The sequence below is a fragment of the Glandiceps talaboti genome, chromosome 18 (assembly GCF_964340395.1).
Source record: "Glandiceps talaboti chromosome 18, keGlaTala1.1, whole genome shotgun sequence".
In the NCBI taxonomy this organism is placed as follows: Eukaryota; Metazoa; Hemichordata; class Enteropneusta; family Spengelidae; genus Glandiceps; species Glandiceps talaboti.
The window spans coordinates 5,800,581-5,819,833 of NC_135566.1; the positions used below are offsets into that span (position 1 = coordinate 5,800,581).

The following is a 19,253-nucleotide window of genomic DNA, read 5'->3' on the forward strand; positions in this document are numbered from 1 at the left end:
TGATAAAACACACTGATAATGTCATATTCATTTTAAACAAATCCCTGAGTTCATATTTTGACTAACTGATTTCGTAATGGCAATATGATTAGTTGGCATGGTAACAATTTTTTAAAGCAGGGATAATAAATGTTTTAAAGCAGGGATAACTAATTAACGTAATGATTAATTCCTGTGAGGCAGATGCCATAAATTCATGAAAGTGGTACTTTATGTGTTCTCTCAATAACAAAACAATAGATATTACTCAAGACCCCTGAACAGATGTAGTTCAGAACATAGGGGGAGGCATTGTTTTTGAACTTAATTGATAAAAGACTAATTTTCTAGTCGTTTTACAACATCATAACGTACCCAATGAATAAATTGACCACAAAACACAGATTTTTTTGTATATTTATGACATTGCATAATAAATCCAATTTGGACAATCTGATTTGTATGAAATTGCAATCATAAGACTTCATTGCATTTAAAATGACATTAACTTTGTCCTTTATATATAGGTAATGGGTTCTATTTGCTGACTGTATTATTGTCATTTGCTGACAGTGTAGTCGTGTCAAAGTACTAATGATCTAATAATGTTGACTGCATACAATATCATGGGAGGTGTTAACCGGGAACGAACAGTATTCTACTTACTGGAACACACTTTAGTAGCCACCATTTGGTATACTATGAACTGAACTCAAACCTGGTATCACGATATAATTTGTAAACGATCTGATGGCTTAATTTATTATATACATATCAAAAATGCGAGCTATTAATAAGAAGTCTATTTTATCTATAAGGTTGAAATTATGATTTATTGAGGGTGATGACTTTTGGGCGGGACCCAAATTAAAAATAAATATAATTAATTTGAAAGATATACTCAACCATAGAATGTGTACAGCTACACAAAATATGTTTACCCATATGTGATCCAATACTGATGAGGGTGTACAATATTATGATTAAGATATTATATATAACAAAACAGTTTTAAAAAAATGCCCTAGTTGCAACTAATACAGCTTTAGAATTGACGTTATAACTTGCATCATGGTGGTTATCATTCTTGATTTCCATTGTAATTTACAAACGGCTTTTGAAAGGATGTAGAGGATACGAAGATGGTAGTCAGGATGTCTATAGATAGTCATTTATAACACTTATGAGTGCACCAACATCCTATTATATTATGAAGTTACACTGATATTTCATAGTCATCTGTAAATTACCTGTTGGCAGTCAGCTAATTAATTGTTTTAAAGCTCACCAATCATCTGATTCACACACACTCACCTCGGAGCACTCTATATTACCTTACCCACAATTCTCTCTGGTTGAGGTGCTTGGAAGTTCCTTATTTCATACCTTCCTCAATAAACCACATTTCTTAACATTTTAAGTATAACAATTATTTTTAAGTAATACATAAACGTGCTTTGAATAAAAGACTTTTCAGTGTCAAAGTATCACTAACTAACTTGGGTAGTCAGTTTGTATGAAGAGTTTTAATATGTAAATTTCTTTTGTTATACCTATTCAGAAACATTTCTATCTTTTGGAAGAGTCATAACAGGTGTATATGTTTTCCTTAATTTCGTTGCAAAGATTCTGCATGTATTTCATTGGTCATCCTGGAATTAAAATGAAAATAATAATATAGACAAATATGAGCTAATTGAAATCAGACAAAATCTACGTAAAATGCTCCTTTTTGTTCTGCCATAATTTTGAAGTGGAATTCTATCAGTAATATGTTAGGAATTTAGGTAGATTTTGAATTAAGGGTTTTACTAGTGCTATAATACAAGAAGACTTTTTGTACAACAATACAGGAAATCTCTGTTCATTTTACAATGATGTCCATCTAACGACTACTTACTTTCAATTTTGATGCGCATGAAATTGACAGCTGCAGAATAACCTTTTGTATTTCCCTCCCATTTATTGAAATTTACAAATTGTGTAACATTTTGAAGTATTGCTCTTATGGCTGTGATTGACAAGTGGAATTTTCAATGATTTCAATTTTTTATTCTCAATTTTCTCAGTGAGTAAGCTTCGCCTTTATCCTTTATGCTATGAAGCTTTGACAATATTGGTTATGATTTCCAAACCACATGATACATATAGAGACAGTCTGGAATTACAATAAAACGGGTATTGACACTAACGAAAATTGTGCATTAGAGATCGCTGAATGATTATTACTTGAAAGCCTATTTGTTCATGGATATTAAAGTATGTACTGTTAGCTCAATTGCCTGAGATGTCTTTCAAAAGTATATTGAACTTTTCAAGATATCCTGATTGACACTAAGAAAATTATACATTAGAGACTTAAAATGTAGATGATGTTTACCCCAAAGGCCTATATTAATATTTGTTCATAAATAACATAGTATGTGATATTACTTCAGTCATCAGTGATGTGTTTCAAAAGTATATCAAACTGTCCAAGATGTCTCCATTGACACTACCAAAATCATAGAGATAGATATATTTGTTCTTGGATATAAAAATATTTGCTGTGCAGCATTAAACGCTGTCACTGTGATTTGTATCAAAAGTATATTGAACTGTTCACGATCTCCCATGCTGGTTCACGCTGTTCTTGGTTTTAAGTGATTATGTACGTACGTGATTGATTTAATTCTCACCACACTTATACAGAACTATTTGAACCATTTCTTACCCTATGTATCCTGACTAATCAAGAACTTTCAATTTCACTATGGTTCATCTCAGTCCTCTAAGTCAAAGATTTCAAAACTATGTTTGCAGTGTAGCCTTGAAAACTTCAGGGTGATAGACGCTATTTTTTAAATGAAAATGGATCACTTTAAAAACGATCTATTCACCCGTGCTTTCAAATTCTTGCGGTTTCATGTGTGTTTTTGTTGTCTCTGTGTAGATGGTAGGTGCAAACGTAACAAAGTTCATTTGAAAACTGCATCATGTAAACAGGGGTTCTAAGTTGACCGTTCATGGAATCAGCGTGTAACAGTGTTCTCCTATAGACCGTGTAGGGTCTATGGTTGTCTACTTATGGTATTTCCAACTTTTTTTTTTCGTAGCTGAAATGAGAACTGTAATGACAGTATGAAAACCAAAATCATAAAGCCAATAATATGAATCTTTTTCAGAGCATGAAATTCCTGAGATTTCCTGAGATTCTATTTCTCTTCTTGTTTATCTCCCTGAAATACAGCCAAACTGATTTGAAAGCCTACTCCAAACGTGAATCACATCACATTATGTATGAGTTGACGTGAAACCTTCAGAATATTTCACAATAACAGATTGTTGGCAGATCAATAAAGTAAACATTAGAAAGCAATCACAAATAGAAATTGAATCAGTGCGGTTATAGTGTGAAATTAATTTGTACAATGCTTTGAATGGTTGCCAAGGATACCAATTCCAGCAAGGAAATGATAAACCATATTGATAGGTTAGGTACCTTTTTCATGGTAATGAAAGTTCATTTACCCCAATTAATGAAAAAAGCAATCATTAGATTTTTATTGCACATGTAAACAAACAATAATAGTACAATTTTAAGTTCACTTCAATTTAAAACATTGGTGAAATTTACATGTATGTTGAAATATGTGACTCACCAATACATTACAGTTGAAAACAAAATAAATGAAAATGAATATTATATAACTACTAAAATAAACAAACCAATAACAGTATAATTATAAGTTCAAATAAATTTAAAACGTTGGTGAAATTTAGACATATGGTGAAATATATACTGATAGTCTTGGGGATAAAGATATGACATTTCTTGATAAACCTCTACTACTATACTAATGATTATTCCTAATTGTCTTGGAAGTTTTTTCTCAAATTTCTGGCATCTAGAAACATCCATTTGTACATGTATGTATTCATAATTAATTAAGTATGGTTTAATATACTGAATTTGGAATGCTTGTTTTATTTTTAAGTTAATAAGCACTTAGGAGTCATGAATATTCATGTTCTGCTATATTAACATATGCAGGCCTGCTGACTCCAGTGAGACAATGCATGTCCATGGCAAGGACCTCCACTGAGCAATGAATGATGAACAAGTTTCAGCTTAGCGTTTCTTGTCAATTGTGTGTAATGCAGGATTTAATATCATGAAATAGCTTTGTAGGATCAAAAATGCAAAGCTACTGTGGTGTTGCTCTTGAAAAATGTGGTTTTTAGTTGACTGTGGTATTCATGAACTTTATTTGATAGATGAAGAAATAAAACAAAAGTTGGTGTTGTTTTGATTAAATTTTTATGTGTCCAGATAAAATGTGAAGTCAAGACATATTTATAATATATTAGTATTAAAAAATCAGCATTTAAAGGAAATTTGGAGAGGGATATTTGAAGTTGATGCATTTAATTTTTCCTATGTTCCATTTGTGTAGAGAATATATAACTAGATGTATATTACAGCTTCATTGATGTTAGGATTTGTTAGACTCAATATACAAGGGACTTAGACTTAGAGCCATGTGTATCTCATGACTATTGCAATATAGATGTTTGAGACGTATTGTTTATTAAAATATAGATGAGAAAAAAGTGAAAGATGCAGGCTTTGATTGAAATATGACACCAAGGGAGACCAGTGATGATGTAGAAGGCTTGAGTATACATGTATATTTCAAATTCATCCTGGGGAGGATTATGTAGCATTCAGTATTTCTGGTACATTTTTTTCCATGACAAATGCATTTTGAGACCCCTTGTCAGTGCATACACTGTGAAAACCAATGTGTACTCGTGTACATTGATACATAAGACACTAAATATGAACAAATAGAAAGCAGGGAAATAAATTCAAATTATTTATGTTTTCTGGAAAATTAGAATATTTATTTTCAAAAATTGTTAAAATGTTGACATAATGTGACAAATTAAATGTAATTATGAAGCATTGTTACAGGCCTCTACAACAAAGTGAAAAGTAGTTCTGTCTCTTTTCCTTTTTTGTGAGAGTGGAAAGTACATTTATGTATTACTCTTGGTGGCAAGAGTTGCCGATACTCTTACAGGATATTTGAAACTGCCAGTATAATTAGGGTAGATATGTTGCAATTTCCAATAATACGTCATTTTGGAACTTATCCAGTAAATTATAAGAAGTGTACAGTTTAAAATAGTAAATCTTTTTCTAGTTTTGAATCTCAGCTTTACAGTGATTGACAGTTTAAAAGTTCATCACAGACGATACATCTAGACAAGGTAGATTGAGAGTACTTGGGAATTTGTTATCTTATCATTCGCCTTGTCATGATCATTGATGCGTACAACGAGAATGGCTCTCACTTCTCTTCAAATGGCGTCATTTCTGCAGACCATTTCTTGTTAACCAGCTTTCTAATTATGCACTTGGGAGAAGTAAGACATGTCAATTTTCTGAAAACAGACATCCCTGGTTTTTCGCTGGGGGGACAGCAAACTTTATGGGTTGCCATAGCAACAATTAGGAGACACGGTACATGCAGCTGTTTGTGAGCTGTGTGCAAAATCTTTAAGCTTTCTCGTCTACCCAAACTATAAGAACACAAATTTTGTTTTGGTCAAATTCTCTCGCATCCAAGTTAAAGTTGAAATAAGAAACACTGTCAAGAAACGAAACTCCATAACCAAATATGTATTGAAATTCACAAATTCCATATACTTCGAAAGAAACCTCAAATTTTGTTACCCTTTCACTTTCTATAGATACACAAACTTTGGACAAGTATTTTTTGCATTTTAAAGAAAATTTCATGTGATTTGGACCGTGCAATGTGATGATTTCATGTATATATATTTACATGATTACATCATGGCAACATGTTTTGCCAATATCATATAATTATGGTTTGCAGTAAAATTATTATTTTCACATTTACACAAACTCATGATGTCACTGATTTATGGTGTCAGAAAAGGGTGACGTTTTACTGTTTCAACACAAATTGATGATGTCATCATGTTCTCAGTTTTAAACTTGTAACTTTAATAAATTCATTCAAAATGTATATTATTTGTCTCAAATCACATAACTGTTGTATGTAATGTTCTAAAGACCCCATCATTGTCACCCCAACATACTGTATTTCACATTTTTTGGACCCAAACTAGTGAGGTGAAACGAATCAAGATTCAATGTTACAATACAACATTTAAAAATTGTCTTTACAAGGAATTTTTCTTTAAGTTATACAAGCAATTGGTTGAATATAATACCACATTTTTGTGGAATTAGAAAAAAATGTAATAAAAAATTAGATAGAGACCAAGTTACTTTGTATAAAATTATGTAATAGTGTCAATCTAAGACAATAATTTACTAAAAAAAAACAGAAAACGAAGAACAAGACCTACCTATTGTAATATGGCGTGAAATAAATAATTTAGTATTTTACATATAATTCATTTTTGTGTCCCACCTACATCCATTTAATATTTCATGATTTTTTTCATCAGTTTTCTTTGAAAAGATGTTTTTTATCCTGTTTATGTGATAGATGTAACCCTTGGGTATTCTCAATTAATATTTTATGTTCTCATCTTTCTCTTCCATGTTTGCTGTGAATGATTACAACATAACCTCTCATCACTCTCACCCTTTCTTCTAATGTATCTGTTACCATGACGACCAGGTAAGTAATGATGCTATACCACATGATATATTGAACGGTAGTAAGGGGTAAGTAGGGTTAATTTTTATGAGTCCGCTGCATCTTGGGATTTAAAATATGTTCTTTTTATGAAGACACTTTTCACTGACCTTTGCATGTGTAACAATTCGTAATCATTATTATATTCAAGTAAAATTTATTTAGTTGGTGGTTGATTTCTATCAGTTCCAGATTGGAATTGAAATTTAAATGTGTTCTTTTCTAACAGAGTGAATAGAAAGACATAACCAATAAATATACATTCAGCTAGTAGAAAAGGATATATATCAGCTGACTGTTGTTGGTGATTTAAAAAAAAAAAATCACTTCGGAAAACAGCAAATGCTTTTATGCTAAGCTTTGTTGTATTCATAGGTATAGGAAAACTCAATGTGTTCCTCAGTTATTTAAAAAATAGTATGTTTCCCAACATGTACTTTTTTTTTCATCCGTGCATAATTTCAAAATGGAATCCCTTATGAATGAAGGTTGTGATGTTTTTTGCTCTTTAAGAAAATTATGTAATTCAAGATGATGGCAGATATTCTTCATATTATCATATTACTGTTGTTTTGTTTTTACAAAAACTGAACACTTGGAGGAACGATTGATTTGTTTGCCAATTCATAAGGTAGCCACATATAATTTAAAGATCATGATTAGTATGGTAGTGGCTCTCAGAAATGAAATAAAATCACTTGGGAGAAAAGCTCCCATCTGTACATTTTCCATATTTAATTCAAGATCACGATGACCCAGTGTCTTATGAGCAATGGCTCTTATATATAAACAAAAAAGTCAAATATGATTACTCAAGAGGAAAGTGGATAATGTGCCAATCTGAGCAATATTCTCAAGTAGCCATCAAAGATAATGAAGTCTGTTATTTATTTGACTTGAGCTCTACATAATCTATGGACTTATTTATTACTATGGAAAGCAAACTATCAGCAAACTTAGATGGACTATACATACTACTATGGAAAGCAAACTGTCTGCAAACTTAGATGGACTATGCATGCTACGATGTTAAGCAGACTATCAGTAAATGTAGATACACTGCATGTGGTAGATTATGCAAGTGGGTGATAGTTTTTTCTGTGGTGAAATAATTGATTTAATAACCCTGTAATCAAGATAGTGTAAACTCTGACTGACAGCACTAGCTGTAATCAAGATAGTGTAAACTCTGACTGATTTCACTGTAATCAAGATAGTGTAAACACTGATTGATAGCCCTGTAATCAAGATAGTCAAAGTGTAAACACTGAGGTTGAATGTGCCACAACCTGAGAAAAAGTCTCTATCAGAGATGCCAACCTACTGTGAGTATATATAATCACATCAATGTATATTGAAAACTTATATCACTGTGTTACCATAATAGTTTTAGTTTGTATTTGTGTCTTAGCTTGAGTTGAGTTGAATTGTAATTTATTCCACCTGAAAACGAAAACAAAATATACATTCATTGAAAGTAATACAAAACAGAATTCTAGTGAGGGCCATGGAAATAGTTCCTGAGGAACTAAGTCCATGGACCAAACGTTTATGAAAATTATGGCAAATTAGGGGTATGAGTTGTAAGAACAAAAATACATCTCTTGTGAATATTGATGGAGATTAAGTAGCTTAGTAGCTGATGGTAGACTTTTTGATGGTTGACCTGTTGTCACGGTACTAGTAGTCATTGTACATTGCATGTTACTCCAGGAAAATTACATAGATCAGTCACACATGTGTATAATTGAGCATTATACGTCACATTATTGTCATGGGTTTTTAGAAACCTGCCATTACAATGCAAAGTTAGCAATACACAGATGCTGTTGATTAGGCCGATTTCTATGGTAATGATCTAATAGGCCAAGTACATCCCTTTGTTGTGTAATGAATTATATCCAGTTGTAATTTAAAAGATGGTTTAATTACATGATTGTCTTGCATGGCTGGATATACTTTGTAGGTGGATCATATGTAATATGGCTTGATAGTATTAGAATGTAATCAGGTTCTGTGTTGTTCACAATGCTGGGCCTGTTCCTCAAGATTTTACTAGATTTAGAGTTGGTTGTTGTGAGTGTGTTCTTGATCTGCGTTGATTTATTCAGTGGTTCACATTTTGCGTCTCCAGCAGGTAACGTCTGATCTCTTTTTCCCCTTTAATAAGACTGCATTTTCATTGTTGCACATTACCTAGCCTCCTGACAGCAACGATAATCACATTTTGTTATGAGATCTCAATCCCTTGACAAAACATGTACATTCTCAGAACTCAGTAATGCTGAAAAGAGGCCATGACATTTTACAATCCTTTGACAAAACATGTACATTCTCAGAACTCAGTAATGCTGCAAAGAGCCCATGGCATTTTACAATCCTTTGACAAAACATGTACATTCTCAGAACTCAGTAATGCTGCAAAGAGCCCGTGGCATTTTACAATCCTTTGACAAAACATGTACATTCTCAGAACTCAGTAATGCTGCAAAGAGCCCGTGGCATTTTACAATCCTTTGACAAAACATGTACATTCTCAGAACTCAGTAATGCTGCAAAGAGCCCATGACATTTTACATTTCAGTATAGTGCAAGTATATATTAGATTTGCATCAAAAGCTAATTATTTAGTATATTTCAATGTTAAAATATTAACTTAGTAATTATAGCTGGCAATGATACTAGCTAACCTATTGCTATTTTTTACTTTATTTTTTTTTTATTTATCTGGCAAGTCTTTTCATTGCAAAATCAATATAAGAAAAAAATGTGATATTTGAAATATTAATTTTCAATGAAGTTCTGAATAAGATTATATGAAATTTTTGTTTGTGATTTTGGTTTGACGAAAAAATCATGTGAGAAAAAGTGAAAAAGGTATTGCTTATTATTTATTAATCATCAACATTTGAATATTTGATAACTGTACAGATGTTGTAGCCACCACGGGTATGTATTCAGTGGTTTGTTTTGTCTACATTTGATATTTAGTTGTACCGAAAATGACAATTCAACTACTGTATTTAGTCCTTTTCTTTGTCACAAAGATACAGAATATGCATATTTCAATAGTATAGACAAATATGTATCTGATCTCTCTATATCTGTTCATCACTTGTCAATTCACTATCACTGTATCAGTGGCTAGGTAATTAGTTGACAGAAACTGACTATTGGGAAACTAACTGACTGGCTGACTATTAAACTAACTGACTGGTTTGTTTGCTTGCTTGCTGGCTGACTGACTGACTGATTGTCTCAACTGAGTGACTGGGTGAGTTAAAAACTGATTGTCTGATTCAAGATTTACTAACTAACTGACTGACTGACTGACTGACTGACTGACTGACTGTTAGCTGATTGACTAACTGACTAATATTGACTAACTGACTGACTCAATGACTGATTGACTAACTAACTAGCTAACTGACTAACTACTAACTAACTCACTCACTCACTCACTCACTCACTTACTCACTAAATAACTATCAAGCTGACTGACTGACTGACTGTTATTACTCAATGACTGAATGACTAACTAACTAGCTAACTGACTAACTACTAACTAACTCACTCACTCACTCACTCACTAAATACTATCAAGCTAACTGACTGACTGACTGACTGAATGGCAGCTAACTAATGAATAACTGACTACAAACTAACTTGAATGAGTGATTCACCTACTAGCTTCCTAGCTATTTTAACTGACTGGCTGACTGACTGACTGGCTGACTGACAGACTAATTGACTCTCTTACTGATTGACTAACTGACTGTATTTTATGACTTTCAGTATTACTATAAATATTCTTCATATGTTGATGTACATCTAGTATAAGTAAATAATCACCCCGAGCTGTGTCATATAAAATCTGATTATATGGGTATATATAGCTTTGATATTAAAAAAGATTTTGTACTTAGATATTCAGTGAGAGTATTTGATAGGTATTCAGGGCTTCAAAGTGTCTTAAACACAAATGAGAAATCTTTACATGTGTTACGTGGGTCGTGTACATTCTGACCTGTTAGGGAATATATTACTAGCACATCATTCAATTTCAACTTTGTAATGCTAATTATCTACTGGGAATCCTATCTTGCCAAAATTACCACTTTCACTTAAGTGGACAGCTTCATCAAAATTTGACCATAGGGCATTTATATTGGTTTTAAGCAGCTGGGGAAGTGAACATTTCATCAAAATTGGACTGTGGGGTTTCTTGTTAATTTTATCAGTTGATAAAATGGATCCAATTATGTGTGCGTGAAAGACTGAAATTGTACTTCTGTGTTATTATGAATAATGTAAAGGGAGAAAGGATTATGTACCTTGTGAATTCTTGATACATCATGCTTAATAAACAAGATAGCGTGTGTCTGTTCAGAGACACGTAACAATAGCCTATGGTAGTACACTCCTGGCGATGCTGATGAGATGTTGGCGAAAATTTGGGGTTTGTTTCCAAGAATTGCTTTGACTCTGAGTAGAAATTTTCATTACTAAGATAAAATGTGTTAGGTTCGTTCACTTTCACATTATCTGAACTTAGATGGAAGTGACAAGGGTGGGGATGGGGGGGGGGGGGTGGTGGAGTGGAGAGGGGGTCTTGCCAGGCACCTTCTGTAAACTGTGTTGTTGACATTTTCACCTGTAATTACCGGTATATAACGGTTTAACCTCAGACCACCCAACAATTGTTTGATGGTCTGAGGTGTCAATGAAGGTTCCCCAGCAAGGTGCATATGTCACTTCCACCTTACATTCAGATCGATGCCAACTCAACATTGATCGATAAGTGAAAGTGAAAAAAACCAACACATTTTATCTTGTTTAACTTTTTATTACACATGATGAATTCACAAGGTATTCTTTCACTTTAAGGTAAAAGTAATATTCTCTATATTGAGACATATTTTCATTTTATTGAGTATTGAGTATGAGTATCTAAATTTCATCAATGACAACCTGTCAAATTGGTAAAAACTTATAATTCATTTAAAAAGACTACAAATGAATCAAAAGTGAGGCATTCTGAATCTGAAAAACAAAGTAAAGAGTTTCACACATATTGAAACAAAAGACTTCAACTTCGGGCAAGGCTTGAAAAAGTTTCTTTACCTCCAAACTTCAGTTTCCCATAATGCTTCTCCAGCCCTCTCCCCAGTGCACAGCAACCCTCTTTTATGTCAGATTTACCAATTTTTATAAATCCAAATATTGCAACATTATATAAAACTAAAGCTAAGACAGAAAAGAAAATACCTAAAATTATATACACAGTGACATTGGTAATACTTGTCCCAAAGTAGAGGTGAAAATTCCCTTGTAACTGTATTTTCACAAGACTAGTTTTCATCCTGAGAAAAGGCATAAAAATCTAAATGTATCATAACATTTTATGAAACTAAAACTAAGAAAAAAGAAAATGCCTGCAATTATAGACGTAGTGTCACTTTTCATGGAATAAAGCAAAGATTTAAACTCCGTTCATTTTAACCGACCAGTTTTCGTTCTGTAACTGCCAAACATATGAAACTAAAACTAATATGACATGTCGATAATAGCTGTTGGCTTCAACATTTATGGTGTGACAGAACTTGATTTCTTTGATTGAGAGAACTGGAGACTCACAGAAGAGGAGCTCAGTTTCTTTGAAATATTGTTGGTTAGAAATGTATTGTTCATGATGATATCATTGATAGACAAAGCCTCAGTATAAAGTTGTAACTAAACTAAAACTAAAATGGGAAGAAAGCACCTGAGGGTGTTGACATTAACACCATAACACTTTTTCCTAGAGGTTATAAACTCCCTAATAAACTACATTTCCTTGATGTAGAGGCAATTCAAAATCTATTAAAGTTAGTACTTCTTTGTCGGGAATGAGATTAATGCCTTCAGGGTCCTTCACATACGTATGTACGTGTCATCTCATCTGAAGACTTACTCTTAGTTACCGGTATATGCAGCTCCATTATCGTTAACACGACCTATATACGTAGAAAAGTGTAAGAGAAACAGAAAAAATAATGAGTATCGGTATACTAGAAATGTTGACAATAACTTGCAGCTTCTTACCACCGTACATAAAATTGTTTTCATCCATGTAGAACCGATCATTAACAATACAGATTTTCTGTACTCTACAGTCACTTTAGAACTTATATCTTGTCTTTGTCTATCTAAGTAGTAGACATTCAGAAATTTCTATGAATAAACTAACAATTCTGCTGTTCTATCAAACTGAATATACAAAAATTTAATTTTATGATCAAGATATTGTTCTATCGCACTTATTGAAGTTGTCTTTGTACTAGCTGAGACTTGCTACAGTGTATCATTATTATCTGAACTGAATTTTTGTATACTGATAAACATAGATGTGTTGGCACATCAAAGAAATGCTCAAACGTCCACCACCCACTGCTGAAGTCATTTACCCTAGAAGCAAATGCTAGTCTAAGATAAATTGTTGATGTGGTGGTATTGTCATGGAAATGTTCAAACGTCCAACACTGAGTCATTTACTTGAAGCAAATGCTAGTCTAAGATAAATTGTTGATGTGGTGGTATTGTCATGGAAATGTTCAAACGTCCAACACTGCTGAATCATTTACCTTAGAAGTAAATGCTAAGCTAAGATATATCATAGATGCGTTGTTATTGTAGAGAATTATTCAAACGTCCACCACTGCTGAGTCATTTACCCCAGAAGCAAGTGCTAGTCTAAGATAATTCTACAATGGCTCAAATAGAAGGGAGAAAATAAGTGTATTTTCTTTCAACTCCTTGCTCCAGCTCGACATCTTATCAATATTCCCTGCGTCTCTCCCTATAGGATAATTCATTGAGTAGTGTCTGAGTATTGCGTACGTTTGATGCATCTTATCGATAACCTGATTGATATACATTGCATTATGTCTTGATGAGTGTCTTGGTCCTTATCACATCAAATCAAATTACTCTTGAGAAACAGTCATATATGAAACATGACTTGTAGCAGGGAACCCAAATTGACTCAAGTCATAAAACTGATAAGCAGGTTGTTGAGCCACCATTCTCGCAAACCAGAGCTATTATTTCTTCGAACCAGTAGGGACCAGCTCGTTAAGAATGGTACCATAAAACGGTCGTGGTTTGCGACGATGTTGAGCCACATTCAGATTGGATTTGTCAAATGTGCTACCTTGTCTTTAAGACCTGACTGAAAACACAACTCAGATGGATGGGTGATTGCTGACAATTGTGTCATCAACTGGGACCATAGCAGAGTCGGCTTAAAAAACATTCATTTTACAACCTGGTCCTGACTTAAACCAGTCTCTCTCAAACAGGGACTAACTAACCTAGTCCAGCTCTTGGGCCAACATTAAACTGTTCACACTTGTTTTTTTTTTTGAAAGTCGGGTAATGAGACCATGTGTAGACTCTGAGTCAGCTTAAAGTGTCCACCCCTAAATAGTTGGCACAATTGTACTTGTGGGAATGTACACCACAGTGACCAGACAGTCTAAACACTAGGTACCAGATTTGCATATGTTAAAGGGGGAACGCTTCTCCAGGAAATAAAAACATTTTCATAAGCTATGGGATGTGGCTAGTCGACATTTCAAGATTTTACATCACCTACAATTATTTGTGATTTCAGAAAAATGTGATCAAGTTGATCTTCTGCCTCACACAACCCTCTGACATGGCAGTTCATCTTGGATAGTGCTATAAAAGAGGCTGTGGTTTATGACAATGGAAAAAAAGGGGAAACCAATGATTCTGAATTTTGAATACCTAACCAATGACAAAGATGTGCATTTTGCTATACAAATAGCCTAGATTCCCATCATGTTGGGAGTTTTGGTTTTTGGTTTCGCCTACCCACTTTGAATTTCGCTAACGGTCTTTTACTTAAGTTACTGAAGCTTCGGCCGGAAAGCAGGCCTATTAATTGTGATTGAGTTTTCAATTTGTCCTGCTGTGACATGATATCAAAAGCATCACCATGACATGTGTTTGTAACCATCTCCTCAAGTTGTGGATTTAGCTGTATGATGTAAACATGACTATTAATTGTCAGATATCAGATGATATCCTAGGTGGAAAAATTGCCATATACATGTATTGAAAAATTCCCTTTAAATAAAAAAAGCATGAAATTCCGCATCCTGTAGAAAAACATGGTTTTAATAGAGGAAGTCACGAATTTTAGACTAAATATCTGCATAATTCTATTACAACTGGTTGCCATGGTATCTCATAAACCCAGTTTAATGTAGAAACTGGAGAATAGAGACAGGATTCTTGAGTCAATTCAGCCATAATTTAACATCTCTTCTCGAGAAGCACAACCACCAAATAGACATAAGAACAGTCATTTCCTGAGGGTAATTGCCTTGTTTAGTCTCAATATCCTGTCTAGTGGAAAACATAGAAAGTCTCTGTTCTTAGTTTGCTTTTAACTTCTTTCCAAGTTTGAACTGTCAGTTGATTTAAGTTTTTTTTTGTCATTATAATTTCCGGGTTTTGTTTTACAACATTTGACTGTTGATTTGGAAGTTTCCGTTAAAAGGTCCACTGAATAGTCTATTATGCTACATTCAGTGTTTGCCTACCTGAGTTGGGTATTTGTCTCTTACACTGTACACAATGGTAACAGGCTGTTAGCATTATGATAACACTACTACAAACAATTTCAGAGAAATTTTATAAAATGTGAAAAATAATCCATGGAAATGATCAATTTTGACCAGAATTCACAGATGAGTTTGTGTACTGGTTTGTTAAAAATTGATGGCAGTTTCCATTAACAGACTCAGTTGTCTATGACATTCTTTACATAGTGTGTACATAACATTTGACAAGGAGTTGCTAAAATGTTAACAGAAACAAGCCAAAAATAAAAATAAAATATAAACAATAATGTTTTTAGTAATATCAGCAACAATGATAAAGAAAAAATAATGTTTTTTTTTACTAACATCAGACAAGATCTCTTAGATGAGTTTGTGTTGTTTTGTAGGGCTTTCTTTGTAAATTTGACAGTTAATTTGGGAGTTTCTGTCAAAAAGTTGTAATTTGGCCAATTTCCCTCATGTACAATGCCATGGGTTGCCACAGAGACAAACAACAGCACTGTATGATCAAGAAAAAATAAGTAATTTAAAAAAAATTGAGTAAAATCAGAAAATTTTGAGAAGATCTCAAAGGTGAGTGTGTGTTATTGTGTACAAATGGTACAGTAGTAGTGATGTAATACAGCGATAATTGTCATTTTAACAATGGTATTCTTGTGTAGTCAAGTTGTACAAGACCATAACAATAGTTTCTGTTACATTGCATTAGTTTGGTAATCACTACAAAACAAGTAATTAGCAAATGAAAGGAATGAATGCATGAATTAAGATTTGAGTTGAGCAAGACTAAACAGAATTCAAATTGAACACCCCCAGGGCAATCAGAGAAATACCCTTACCTGGATCCCTGCCATATAGGAAAGTGTCAGTTAAAAACTTGGAGGAAAACTTGTTTTAGTTTTCTTTTTTGTCTTCTTTTCTTTGTGTTGTCAGGGCAATGCTTGGTTTCAAATGTATCCATGCTAATTGAAATATTTAGCCTATTCTTGCAAAATTATTTTTTAGCGATATGTTTCATTTTCTAGGTTTTTTTTCCTTTCCACTTTTTAGTGTGACTGAATTAAATTGCCTGCTATACTTTCCTACCTTTTTAAAATCTCATCACAATGCAGACTACATTTTTTACAAAAACTTTAGATAAAAAAAATAACAAATCACAGTTTCTGCTCATTGAAAGAATGCTGTATCTTTTTTTTAAAAAAAACACAGTTTGTGAAACAAGAGAATAATACTTGTCTGAAGTCTGGTCCTTAAATTACCAATTTTTTATATTTTTTTGCCTGAAATTTCTTGTCCAGTTTGTTTTGGTAAGTAACAGATTAATATAGCAGGGTTAATTTTTGGTGTCCAGCAATTTTCAAATTTGCTGCTATTTACAAATCTTTTTATGATCAGATCTTCCTTCAGATGGAATACTTTTGTTCTGTTTTTGACAATACAACAATAATTACTATTTAAATTGGGATAATGTAAAACTTTAAAAAATGCAACAATCACATTGTTTTTCTTGACTGAGTCAGTGAATTATGTTCCTGATTTTGGAATGTAACGTTGAAATGGATATTTTAACAATGGATCAGTTTTGTTTAAAATCTTTGCTACTATAAGATAAATGTTAGCCTGGAATTAGCCTGGCGATTCATTGTTGGTTTTCAGATCATTGGATTTGAAAGCCAGCCAGGATGCCAAGTCTCTGAGCTAGCCTGAAGTCTGTGCCCACTATAGTGCATTCCAACAGGTAGTACAGCCTAAATCACAGGCACTTGAATCAATCTTTATGATTTTGGGGAAAAAATGTATATGAATAACTATACATTTAAAAAAAAAAATCATACACATTGATTCGAGTGCCCCTGTGGCCTAAATGATGGCCTAAGCCTGATGGTTTGCTGGATATCAGAGCAGTTTACTAATCTTCTCACCTTGATCCCTATAACAAACAGAAAATGGTAATTTTCAGAAAAACTAACATAGCAGATAAAAAAAATGAAAATGAAAAAACCTACGATGATAACCATCATCATGTCAGAGTTCTGAAACCAAGTGACAAAACACACACAGTACAGTAGTTGGTGTGTTGTCTACCAAAATCTCTGCAGTAGTATTAGTAAAAGATAACTTACACATTTTTATTTACTCTGTGTATGCAAATCTCACCTTTATTTAAATTTTCTTGGCACTCAGAGTCAAGTTTATCTATATTGTAAATCTTGGGCTATTTGCACAACTTCTAGGTAATCAGTATAGGCAGTTGAGTGTAGAAGCAAGTGCATGTGTATGTACAGTTTGTGAAAAGGACACTCCCCCTTTGCGGTGTTGACTTGGCACAGCCCTTTGCCCCTGTATAGTTAAATGATCTGTCAACCAATAGCAGAGCATTGACTATCAGCTTTTGTGTTTGATGGTTGTTTAGTGGAGAACAATAGATTTGAATGGTATGCCCAAACCAGTGAATGAATCTACAACTACTAATAATATATGTTGTGTATTGTTAACGGAACAGAGTAAGGGTCGAGACAAGTGTAGCACTGACTATCGACGTATCGCTCAGGATATTTTAATTGCACGAAATAAGGTTAGTCGGTTTTTATAGAATTGATTTTTCATTCAAGGTGGCATTTTTAAAGTGATTTGGCTGCACGTTCTGTGTGGGATTTGCAAGGTTGTAGCACCAGACACCTGAACTGTTATCCATTGCCACTTGTTAATTTGTATACGTTTAGGCATGTTACAATATGACAGGTCTACATTACCGACAATCATACAGGTAGGGTGTAGTTTATGAAATTCTGTAATTTTGACAGACAAAATCAAAGTCTCGTCTCATTGTGGAATTTTGGTGAGTACACTTGTTTGAAAATTGTAGATTAGTTTACAGCAAACACGTCTGTGGTGTATGTTTGCTGTCCAGTCACACTGAAAGGTAATACTGTTGTAATTGTTTACTTGTAACCCATGCTTAGCCAGTTTATGTAATGTGCTCCAATAATATGTCAGGTTTGAATCGTTCACTAACAAAGTGTCTGAAGCTAACCAACTGTACCTGTAACTTGCCACGTATGATTGAATTTCTGACAAAAAAATCGAGAATCAAATTTTTTGTAACAGTTCAATAAGTTTCATTCAAAGAGGAGGTCAAACAAGTCACCTTTGATCTGATCCAGACATCTTAATGATCACAAGACTAAAATTTCATTAAGAAATAACAAAAAGTTTGAAAGAATTTCATTAATATGTAGAAGGATGACTTCAATGGAATTTTCAAAACCTCAAAAAATTCCAATTTCCACTAAGATGTAATATTTTTTTTCCTCGGTTGACAGTTTTACATGATAACATGTTTTAGTTGAGAGGAGACGAAGGTATAGAAAAAAAACTCTTTATATGCTTGAATGATTCTATTGTGGACCTCTCAAAGGGAAGGTTTCTGAAGAATTACCTCTAAACATATTAAACAGCTTCATACACTTGTAACCCCCTGTGAACCTGAGGTTTAGACAAGGATTAGCAATGTTTGAACACACTCACATACACTGATTCTTTTTCCACGAAAACAAATCTGTTGGCTCTGCCCCCCCAAAAAATTGAACATTTTTTTGTAATCATTTTTTTTGACCCTTCGACAAAATTCAAACTTGAGTTTGACCAGTAAAGGTGTGTATAGAGGGTTATGTAACACCGACGCTGATGCACAGCTAGAAATCTAAACACAAGATAGTCCTTGTTGGAATTTTGTCCCAGTGCCAGCAAATTTTACCTAATCTGTCAATGGAGAACCTGATATATGCATTACTAATACAAAGCACTCTATATTATTCTTCCATCTAATTTTCCAACATTCTATCCAAAAATACTCACTTCTAATGTCTTTATTTTTATGTTAGGCAGTTTGCACACAGAGACCTCACCTGGGTTATTTTCTTGACTAACCGTAACAAGACCTCATAAATTATGTCAA

The 19,253-nt window shown here is 33.4% G+C and overlaps 1 protein-coding gene across 8 annotated transcripts in view; it reads left to right on the forward strand.

Moving 5' to 3' along the window:
- Positions 1–19,253, forward strand: part of LOC144449093 (uncharacterized) — a 158,021-nt gene that overhangs the window by 28,641 nt on the left and 110,127 nt on the right. For 5 of the 8 annotated variants that reach the window (XM_078139516.1, XM_078139522.1, XM_078139520.1 and 2 more), the window contains exon 1: positions 8,627–8,799. The exons of 2 other annotated variants lie outside the window; for them this stretch is intronic. In XM_078139516.1, the coding sequence (XP_077995642.1) occupies positions 8,691–8,799 (109 nt within the window). In that variant the 5' untranslated portion in view covers positions 8,627–8,690. Of the gene's footprint in view, positions 1–8,626; positions 8,800–17,770; positions 17,871–19,253 lie in introns of those variants that run through there. One more of the 8 variants, XM_078139523.1, reaches the window with a different exon arrangement.